General features: G+C 47.0%; 1 protein-coding gene across 1 annotated transcript; it reads left to right on the top strand.

The window, feature by feature from the left end:
• Positions 1-9,841: 9,841 nt before the first annotated feature.
• Positions 9,842-11,370, top strand: PFLUO_LOCUS9595 (uncharacterized protein; the record flags this gene model as incomplete). The annotated part of the gene is made up of 4 exons (XM_073787438.1): positions 9,842-10,028; positions 10,078-11,066; positions 11,125-11,171; positions 11,232-11,370. The coding sequence occupies 4 exons, from the start codon at positions 9,842-9,844 to the stop codon at positions 11,368-11,370; spliced, it is 1,362 nt and encodes a 453-aa protein (XP_073643594.1).
• Positions 11,371-11,480: the final 110 nt, after the last annotated feature.

Raw genomic sequence — 11,480 nt, 5'->3', positions numbered from 1 at the left:
AATGTTTCCAGAGGCGTCACATGTCGTTTCTTAAGAAGCCCGCGTCCTGAGAACAAGAAAAACTAAAGAAAACTAACCATTTATTTCACTGCACCTTGCATTTCTATTGTCGCATTAAATTATATCGACATCTCACAATGAAGCCTCACTTCCAGCTTCCCGATAATCAAATCGCAATTATCCAACATGAAGGCGGCAACATCCGAGCCACCCCCGGAATGAAGATTCCCAATATTGGAACACATCAAATGCTGGTGAAAACTATCGCTGTGGCTTTGAACCCTTGTGACTATAAAATGCCGGCTCGCTTCCCCACGCCTGGCCTCTGGGATGGTTGCGACTTCGCCGGGATAGTTGTCGCTCTAGGTAGTGAAGCAGTAAAACAGGGACGATTCCGTCTCGGTGACCACGTTTTCGGAGCAGTTCAAGGCTCAAACCAGGCAGATCCTGAGTCAGGCGCTTATTGTGAATACGTGAAGGCGGAACCCGACTTTTCATTTCACATTCCTAAGGGGATGTCCATCACCACTGCCCCTGCCATTTCGGGTACAGCCATCGCAACACTTGGAATCGCATTGTTTTGGTCTCTTAAGCTCCCAGGAAATTTAGACAAGCCGGTGGCAAAAGCGGAAAATATTTTGATCTACGGTGGCAGCAGTACTCTTGGACTTCTTGCCATTCAAATGGCAAAACTGTAAGCCATATTGATTTTCGATCGCTGGAGATTAAACTGACTGATTGCTAAGTTGCGGCCACCGGGTCATCACTACCTGCTCTCCTCACAACTTTGATCTAGTTAGATCTTATGGTGCAGACTTGGTCTTTGACTATAATTCACCCAAGTGCGCCGATGACATCCGCGCGGCTACCAAGAATACTCTACGCTTCGCTTTGGATCCCTTTGCTGAGAGTAAGACCTTGAGACTTTGCTACTCTGCAATTTCTCGGACTGGGGGTCGATACTGTGCATTGGAGCAATATCAGGAACAACTTTGCGCCCGCAAAACGGTTAAACACGAACTCGTTATGGGAGGCGCCATCGCTGGCCGCGGTGTCGATCTCCCTGAACCTTACGGTATTCCACCAAATCCCAAGATTGGGGAATGGGCTCGGACGTGGTATCTTACTGTGCAGCAGTTAGTGGAAGCTGGCAAACTTAGACCTTGTCCATTTGAAATCATCCTCGGCCGTTTCGACGGGATTATAACGGGACTGGAACTCCTTAGGAAAGGAAAGGTCTCTGGGAGGAAGCTCATTGTAAAGCTGGCAGAGGACGAAAGTTAGGGCATTTATATATGTAACAAGCTACATACATGAGAATTGACGTATTTAAACTATGACTTATGAATCGATCGATCGCTGCTCTCATAACCTTTACCATCAAGTAAGTCAGAACGAGAAGATAAAATACTCGAATTTGTGTACACTTTTAGCAAGCGAAGATAGAGTTATCATGGCTATCTCAAGTAATCATAAACAAATTTAGCATCAACCGTTCCTCCATCCTTGGTCGTTCTGGTGTTTCTAGTGAGACGACGTTTGCCATCGATCAGCTCGAAGCCCCAAATTACCCGAGCCTCCCAGCCTTTGGCCGCATTCAGTGCAAATTCATCAATTATCCGTGAGTCTCCGGATTCTTGATAGCTTCCACGAAGGGTTTTATCTGCAACATCTGCAACATCGCTATACCGGAACTGCATGCTGACATCTCCGAAAATTGGAAGCGAGGCATCGTGGAGTTTGCCGTCGACAGGATAATCCCCCTCGCTATCGAAACCTCCTGGATGAACAGTTTGCTTGACATGTATAACCGTCGTTTTATCTCCAGATAACCCATCCGTAGCCTCGCTTATAGTCTCTGACTGGGTCATTGTCAAGGATAGGCTGCCGTAACGTAGGGCTTGGCGAACAAGCCAAGGAACGCCTTGCTGTTTATGGTCAGTAATCTGCTTGCCCAAAGCATATGATTTTGCATACCAAGGCAAACACCTTGTCTGGATCATCAGACAACTTTCTGTTCTATTTTTGGGTTTAGTGTGATTATATGATGAGCGGATGATAAGACATACCAGAGTCCAAGTCCCTGTCAAATCATGCACGTATACTGAATTTGGGGCAGCCATTGAAGTTAAGTTCTGACTCAAAAGCAATTAAGTATGTGCGGAAAATAGCATGTCTGTATTTCTATCTTTCCGAAGGCCCCAAGTCCCTTTTAGATCGTATGAACCGTGAATGGCTTAGGTGACAGGAAGGCCATACTATTTTCTTTTTCGGACTCCGAGTCCGATCAGTAAACGAACTTGGTTGATATTATAATTTTGGAAATATTACACTTCCGGGATTTGTAAACCACATGATTATACCAGCCCAGTTGAAATGGGCTCTTCTGGACGAAGAAATAATCAACAACTAGAATTACTCTCTTGTAGTTCTTCATGGATGTTACAAGGAAGCCTAACTGGGTTCATACTGCCTAAAATTTCCGAAAGAAATTTTCAAAAATTGTTGGAATTATGCCCACTACCAGAAAGGTAGGCTTAGATCTGTATTACCAAAGCAGTGAGCCCTCGTTCGGGTTTCATTGATATTAACGCAAATATTCAAAACAGAGGGCAATAATAATGAAACACGCTATTGTGTTTTCAAAGATATGATCCCTCGTTTGGGGTAAGAATTTTCTTCAATAATAGGCTCAAGCCCCACCAGGTTCCTTCACTAGTTGACATAAACGGTTCATTGTGTCCCTCAACGATATCTTGTAGGATGAATTTTCCTGACCCAAAATAAGATCACGTATCGAAATAAAGAAGGTATCCTCCAATAGGGGCACTGTGTGAATAGAGTCTTCATCTTGCTCTCGAGATGAATGTGAAACCAGTCCGAGGGCATGCTCAATCTTGCTCAACATGTTTGAACTGAGCTCAGTTATAACTTGAACTTGGACAGCCAAGTTTTCATCCATGTGAAATTGTCCGAGTTGTAAGCTCGGAAGCATGAGAAATGCTCCGACATTTGACGGAGGAATGATGAGGATGAGTTGGTAGAGCCGAGTGAAAACAGCATGATAAACTCGAACGAGATATAGATAACTGGTCATGATGCTTAAAGTCGTCGTTGTGTCCCACATGGAAGTCGTCTTATTTGGCTCCCTTGGTGATCCAGTAGCTGTCCGGTATCCCGAGTCATACGACGATGCTGTTGCCAGTGCTTCAGTGCTATCCTCAGTGTCACCATGTAGACTTGTCGACTGATCAATTGTTTTGGGTGTCTGATTGACTAAGCCGCAGGCGTCATACCCTGACTCTGGGGATGTCTGCTCGAGAGAGATGTCCGATGTGCCGCTTAAACGTGAAATTAAATTCAAGAATCGTGTAGAGTGGCTGAGCATGCGAAAGATAGGTAGGTTTAAGTTTCCAGCTGAGGGGTTCAGCTGCGTTTTCACGAGCGAAGATGATTCTAAGAGCACCGAACCGGTTTCCAAAATATTCAAGTCTTCAGTAAGCTCCACACTTAACTTCAGCATTTCGTTTCGAATACCCAAAGTAGAGTCAGCACTACCATCCATTCCTATTTTTGTTGATAATATTTCTGATTCAGACTTGAGACCAATTTCACTGTCCCACGAGGAATAAGAAACACTGTCTCTGGAAGTAAAGTTTCCGCCGATGCCGTGAGCACGTAGCTTGGATGTCGAATCATCAATAAACGTATCATCTCCAAGGTTTACTTGAGTATCAAGCTCATGGCCTGTGGAAAGCCTTGACTGATCCTCCTGCCGATATGAAATTTCCCCAAGACAATAGTTTGCGAATGGCTAGAAGGGTCACTATTAATGAATGCCTAATTAACATTTAAAATGCGCAATGGAAGTAACTAACCAGTTGATGGTATTGCCCGGAAGGCCATAAGGCCTGTTGCTCTCGAACATGCTCATATGACAACGGTAAAGGGCATTTTGGCGGTATTTGCTGGAAAAACAACTTCTCTTCAGTGGTAGGCAAAGGTATCACAGGAGAAAAAGTCGGCTCATTTGGATATCTCCAGCAATCTGATGGTTGCCTTCCCGGTCGTCGATGTGCCGAGGCGAAGGAAGGTTTTGTTACTTTCAAGCTTGATGAACGATGCAGAAGAGGGAAAGTAGCTTGGTCGCTATCCAGACAGTGGCCCTCTTTGACTGCTTCCATAGAGTCGATACTATGAACAGAGGGCGGAAAACCTGGAAATGGCTGATTCAAGCTCGTTGTGCATCTCACTTGAGCCTTTATACACCGTTCGCATGACATGCCACTCAAGTGATCCCGCTCACAGCGCAATTTGAACCCGCGGCAGCGATCACAAGCGGATCGTCGTGAATGGCGGTAGTTGGTAGCTGGGTGCATTGCTGCTTCCAAGAAAAGAGTATTAGGGCTATGAATTGAGAGGGTTAGCTAGGGTATATCTTTCTGGGAGAACAAAATGTACCTCTATGTCACTATTGACATGCCATTTGTAGAAATCCGCGCTAAGGTGCCAAAAAAAAAAAAAAAAAGAAAGATTTGATGGAAGATTCAAATATCAGCTATCATCATAGTGGACCGAGTCCCAGTTTCAAGAACAGGACAGGCCCATTGGAAACGGGTACCCGGGACAGCGGTCTAAGTTTGCCCATCTGCTCAGAACTAGCATCGTTATCTGCCTGAACATGCAACAATACGCGAGCAACCAAAAATAAGCAATACCAAATTGTTTCCAATTTGAAACAGGCATCTTAGTCGATGCAAGGATTCAAGTCACCGTACGATGTTCAATGCAAAGACTATGGCTGCATTGCTTGTGGTTCAAATGCCATACTTTTCATTTCAAAGACCAATTTTGAGGACCCTGGACCGGCATGCGTCAAGCCTAGTAGGAAAGTTACACTGTTGAGCCGAAATGGGTGTGAAGGGTCGCAGTTTAACAACAAGACGTGGTTGTACGATGTTTCTTACATTTCTCCCAAGTCGTCAACTATTACAGAAGCAATCGGGAATTCGCGAGAAATGGTCTTCAGATCAAGAATGAAGGTCACTGGAGACAGAGGTCAGAACGAGCAAAGCAAATCACGGTTTAGTCTCTGTCAGCAGAGGCATCAAGCTTTGCAAACAATTTACCTGCAACCTTCACCATCTAATTTACGAAAGTTTAAAAACTTGAACAACTGGCTGCAGTGAGCAGGGGCTGCGCTCCAACCCATGTATCAGGTATCTGGAGAAAGGAGATCAGCACCGCGGAACCCAGATGGGGACTGCTAGGGACAGCCCGGTTGTTTGGAATTGACACAGGGATCTGGGGTTGATTACCGGTTTGATTGTATATTTCGGGGATTTTAGTTCCATGACCTGTAGTGGATTCGGCTGTAAATGCTCCGGGTCGATGGCTTAGGTGAAGGAGGGTCCACCACATCGTTAAACACGATGGGGCACGCCCCAGGAAAGGATGGGGGATTGCAAATAAAGCTAACTCTTGCTGGCCAACGGCCGGATTTGAAAGAGGTCAGGAACATAACCCAAACATGTAAGTTTCGGAATCTGGCTATCTTGCCGTCGACATTTCAGTTCTTGGCGAAACGAATGGCAGAGAAGAACTGACGAAGTGGTTATTGCATAAGCATGGGACGATAACTAGATATACCACATTATTCCACTTGCTCTTTTAGTTAAAAACATGCTGATACCAAACCTAGTCCGACCAAAAGAGTTTGGCTTTCTCGTAGGTGCGTGCACCTGACAAACAAGCCTGCTAATGTTTTATGATCGTGCGCACGTTGTCACTTCCTTTCCAAGCACCCATTATCTTTACCTCGGCTCACCATAGTACATAGCATAGAATAACTATATGGTAAATATATTTGTGGCTATACTCATCAGTGAACCAAATAAACTCCTAGTATCGTGCCCAGGAAAAGCGTTGAGGAAGAGACCATAGAAAAACCCTAATCATTTGGAACTCTATTTTTTATCCGTACTCATTTAGATTGCGCTCCTCCCTCATGCTTTGTTGAAGCTGTTGCATATGTGCTTCAGACTGCGCAGCATACTTGCAGCGCTCTCGGATCGACTTTCCGTACCGATAAAACAGAAAGGGGAACGGCACACACACCACCGTCAAGAATGCAGGAATAGATGAGGCCCAATGTATACCTAAACCGCTATACATATATGTTGTGAACAGTGGAAAAACTGCTCCAAATAGCGACCGAAGCACTGCATTAGCAGCTAAGACAGATGCGGCGAAGATAGTATAGGAATCGATAAGGTAGCTAGTTGTTCCAAGATAGATGAGGATAATTCCAAATCCGAACGGTACACCAGCAGCAATGCTCGCCATCCAGTGAATAGATGGATCGTTTGTCCAGGCAAACCAAAACAGGCCCACAGGGATACATATAGCTGCCAGCATGACCGGCGGCAAACGTGCTTCTGGGGGAGCAAAGCCTGCGTGTCGATCCATGGCCTTTAGATATCGCTTGTTGTCTGGAACAGTGTAAATAATGGCAATGATCATACCAACCATAATCCCCATGAATGACAACCCCCCTATACCCTCATTCCAACCACGGTTCTGTTGATAGACAATAGGGAAAGCGCCGAACATCATAAACAAGGCCCCATAGATGATAGCGATGTAGATAGAAAGGATGAGCACGATCGGTTCTTGGAATAACAGGATCCACGGCCGAGATAGGAACCTAGATACCATGTCCTTCAGTGAGGTCCCTCCTTCTTGTTCAACGTCGAGTTTTGTTCGATAGACTTGCCCGGTCACCAGTGATAACCTTTCAGCTCGTCGACGGAGAAGTACGGGTGCATAGGTCTCCGGCACAAAAAAGGCCATCATGACCCATAATAACCCCGCGAAAGCAGACAGGAGTCCTTCTACCCAGCGCCAGCCAGCACTAATTGCCAGAAATCCACCGATTACAGGACCAAGCGCAGGTCCCATGAACGGAGCGGCTGCAAACAGGCTAAGGGCTAGTCCACGGTGTCGGGCGGTAAACATGTCACTGATCACACCACCAGCATTGGTCAAGGGAGAAGACCCAAACGCCCCCGCAAGAAATCGAAGAATTAAGAGGGTCCAAATGTTCTGTGCAGCAGCACATCCAGCGAGTAGGGCTGCCATAGCGCCGAAGGAGACGAAAAATGGTATTTGCCGTCCCACGAGCTCACTCAGAGGGGCCCAGATCAGCGGGCCGAGAGCAAACCCCAGAACGAAGAGGGAAAGACCCAGCGTAGCTACTTCTGTTCCAATGTGGAAATAGTCCATCACTTGCTGGGTGGACCCAGTATACCCCGATGAACCAACCGCCACAGTCAAAGTTGCGGTGGAAACAACGAGGGTGATTCCAACCTTCCTTCGCATCGAGAATTCCATCGGATTCCGGGGATCGTCCGGGATCCACGATATTACAAAGGGATTCTGCTCAGTGCCCTGTCCAGGGTAAGGATAGTCTAAGACATCCTGCGTGACTACACCTTGATCTGTCATCAGACGCCAAAAGGGTATTGACCGTGCAGAAATAGCCTTATTCAGTCGTCTGTTTTCTGTAACCTTGCCCGTCATCCTGGAGAGCTAATTAGCGACCACATTAGATGTTTAAACAAAGTAAACATACCCGAAAGCAAAGCTCAGGCCTCTAATAATGTCAAGAGGCTGTTTTGGCTATGTTGAAGTCTTAAATACCATCCGAAGAAACCCCCTATATGATCTGCAGAATAATACCCTTGACGGGATAAAAGAGCCGATTTGCAAACGGGTGACCAGGTTTCCTCCCCAAAGTCCCGGTTCGGACGGCATCAAGAACCTCGGCTAGCCCGGGCTTTTACACTAAAACCCGCAATGACTGGCCAATGAGATTCACCAAAGAACGGTCTGTGCATCCACTAGAGTCTCATAGATGGAGTGATAGAAATGATTTAGAACCTAAGAGAAGAAGATGATTATACAGAAAACCAAATGAGTTACAAATTTGCTGAGATAAGTTCACATTTACCGGCTAGCCCGAATTGACCGCAATCTGTCGATCCCTTTCACTCGTTAACATTCCCCACCCCGGCAAGCAGAAAAAACGGGTATGCCATGCTCCGGAGGCCGTACGCAGAGTTCGATCAGAAAAAAATTCCATATACCGCCGGGAAGCACTCTATCTAAAATGCCATGTTCACTTGGCCATAAGTGGAAATGATTGAAGAAAGCGACGACTACTTCGGCCGCGGCCAAAAAACTCTAATCCAGCGTGTTGATATCCATAGCCTCCCCCGAAAGACCAGATGATGAATCGCAAATGATACTTTGGGAAGTATTCGCGCCAAAACAACGCAGAGTCAGCTTTCTGGTAAGATCTTATCATTGTGAGAAATATAATAAGCCCAGGTTCGTCTAGTGAGGCCTCGGAAGGCCTCAGTGCAATTGTAGGTGCATCGTCACTGGACTGAAGTTGCGCAGCGGCCTGTTTCCAGAGCTTGCTTAATCTGCCGCACTCCTAGAATAGATTCACAACGAATGATAGCAAAAGTCATTTCGATGAAGCCTGTTCGCTCTTGAACAGGCTGTGGACATCCTGGAATAAGATTATCGTCGTTGGCATTGAGGGGTATGCGGGTATCGAAAGGCATGTTGAGTGTTTGGAAATCAATGCCTTGATCTTCGTGTCACCGCACATCTCACACGCAGATATGCCACCCGATTCTCCCACGTACCTCAACCTCAAATACCTCTAGTTGCATTGTAGCCCCGTCTCGATGTAGGCAAATGTTTTTTGCAAGGCAAACAATTACCATTGCGATCGCCCAAATTTAAGCATTATCATCTCCATGTCTTCGAAAATAATTCAAGTGGAGGACAGCTGCTTACACTAGGGAACTTTAATGAAATGTTGTCCATACATTGATAACGGCGCACGGTTAGAGTACGCGAGGTCCCCAGGTCTTGGATGCATTGTATATCAATCATGCTGATCACTGACGACAAATATAATACTGTAGATAATGCGCCTATATCCAGAAGCAGGGCTTCTGGGACATCAGATGCCCCCATAACCAGGCCCTAGAAGCTCGGTTTGTGAAGGATAGGCAAGATGGGTGCGACGTTTTCCCAGTATACTTCCCACAAGGTGAAGGCCTGCTTTAGCGTGGGGAACATAACGAGAGGAGTCAATAAGCTGGCTTGGGTCGTATCAGATAATAAAAGGGGATCATTGACTATTTTGAGGCAGTCGATTGTGAGGGTTGGCGAGGAAGTGCTCTGATTATGAGGGAATATTGTCTTGGGAATTTTTGGTCGCAATCATCGAATGCCGAGGAACATTGACTCACTTCTAAAAAAACACCTAGCCTGCTGCAGATGTGGGATTTCTCATCTTCCTTGATCAAACATCCAAACTCCTTGTAGGAGGGCTGTATATGTCTGCTCTCTGGGGGCCCGCGAAGCCTGGCCGGCATGCCGTTAGAAGAATTATACCATTTTCTCCAGTTGCTTCAATTTCTGGTTGAGGTCCTGCATAATGGGTATTATGAGCACCGTGGGGGAAACGCATCAAGTATAGCCACACTGGCTAGTTAGTTATACGCTTGTCGCACCGCCACAACTGTTTGGCTGGTGAAGTCGGTGATGTGTTCCCTAATATTATTAAGTATTGTTCTCTGATTTGGTCATGTTAGCCTGAGCAAAGGCTACCGTTTTACCTGGCTCCTCTGCGTGCAGAGAAATTCCCCTTGGCGCCTTCTTATTCCAACCCCGCGTAGCCGAGGTCCAAACGCGGGGAAATGGGGTACAAAAACATGCAAGCAGCATATGGCATCAGCAGGTAAACCAAATTTCCATCATGAACTTTGATCTGCCCCCGGGGCTCACGGCGCATTTAGAGTCACTCGATTCCTTCATCCAATCGACTATCTTGCCGCTTCAACATTCTGGTGACAACAATCGGTTTTTCGACCATCGCCGAGAACATGCCCGCACGGACTGGGATCATGATGGCAAGCCCCGTCAGGAATGGGAAGAGCTGCTGAGTTCGTGATCATCTGAGGGATGCCAGGGGTAAGGCTGATAATATCGCAGAACAAGGCCGCATCCTGGCCGATGCAGCGGGATTTTATCGTTTCGCTCTCCCCAAAGAGTATGGTGGACAAGAGCATCCAGACACAAATGTGTGGATGGCGGCGACGCGCTATCACTTGTCGTCTCACCCAGTGTATGGAGGCGGGCTGGGTCTCGCCAATGACCTGCAAAATGAGCACAGTGTCGTCGGCAATTTTCCAGATCTTTTGATGATCCATCATTTTGGCAGCGAGGAGCAGCGACGGACTCTGATTCCCGCCAGGATGCGTGGGGAGTTTCGAACAACCTTCGGCCTGACTGAGCCCGATCATGGGAGTGATGCTACATTTATGTCTACCATGGCCCGTCCCGAGCGCGGCGGGTTCGAGATTAGCGGAGCGAAGAAGTGGCAAACGGGCGCGCATAATTGCACCCACTTTCTCATCTTTGCACGGACATCAGGCCAGCCTGGCTCAACCCGTGGTATAACTGCCTTTTTTGTGCCTCGGGACACCCCAGGGGTGCAAATCGCCAGCTATGAGTGGACATTGAACATGCCAACAGATCACGCCACAGTGAACCTCGATCACGTCTGGGTACCAGAATCCGCCATTTTAGGTTCTATAGATAAAGGACTTGCTATCGCACAGACCTTTGTCCACGAAAATCGAATTCGGCAGGCAGCGAGCTCCTGCGGTGCCGCCAGATACTGTCTAGATCGCAGTATTGAACGAGCACGGGCACGAAAGATCTGGGGCGAGGGCCGAACGCTGGCTGATAACCAGGCCATCCAATTCCCTGTCGTGGAACTGATGACCCAGGTTGAGATGCTACAACTACTAATCCTGAAGACCAGTTGGGAAATGGATCGAATTGTTGCAGAATGTCGTTCACCCGACGTGAAACACCCGCCATGGGTAGAGATTGAACGGCGCTTGAGTGACAAAGTGGCCATGTGCAATTTCTGGGCGAATCGGTTGTGCTGCCAGGCAGCAGACCGTGCCATTCAGGTTTGTGGTCTATATGAGTACACTGTCTTACCTTGGCTGACAATACTCAATGGAACAGATCCACGGGGGAGATGGATACTCTCGTCACTATCCCTTTGAACACATGTATGATTAGACTGGCCGATTAAGCATACTTCATAATACATTCGCTAACTGACAAATCAGCTACCGACACTTCCGGCGATATCGCATTACCGAGGGTGCAGAAGAGATCCAAATACGCAAAATAGCGGCGTACATCTTCGGATTTGCGGGTCCAAAGAAGGAGGTGGAGGCTGCAGAGCCGGCTAAAGCCAAGATTTAATTGAAATAGCCCATGTGGTGTGCGTTCTGCAAAAGCACACATGGACTTTTCTCGAAAGGGCGAACTCTTACCCTCAACTAGCCTCTATTGGAGACTAAGAGCTATCCTCA

This window comes from Penicillium psychrofluorescens, assembly GCF_964197705.1.
Source record: "Penicillium psychrofluorescens genome assembly, chromosome: 6".
In the NCBI taxonomy this organism is placed as follows: Eukaryota; Fungi; Ascomycota; class Eurotiomycetes; order Eurotiales; family Aspergillaceae; genus Penicillium; species Penicillium psychrofluorescens.
This window is presented reverse-complemented; position numbering and strand designations above follow the sequence as displayed.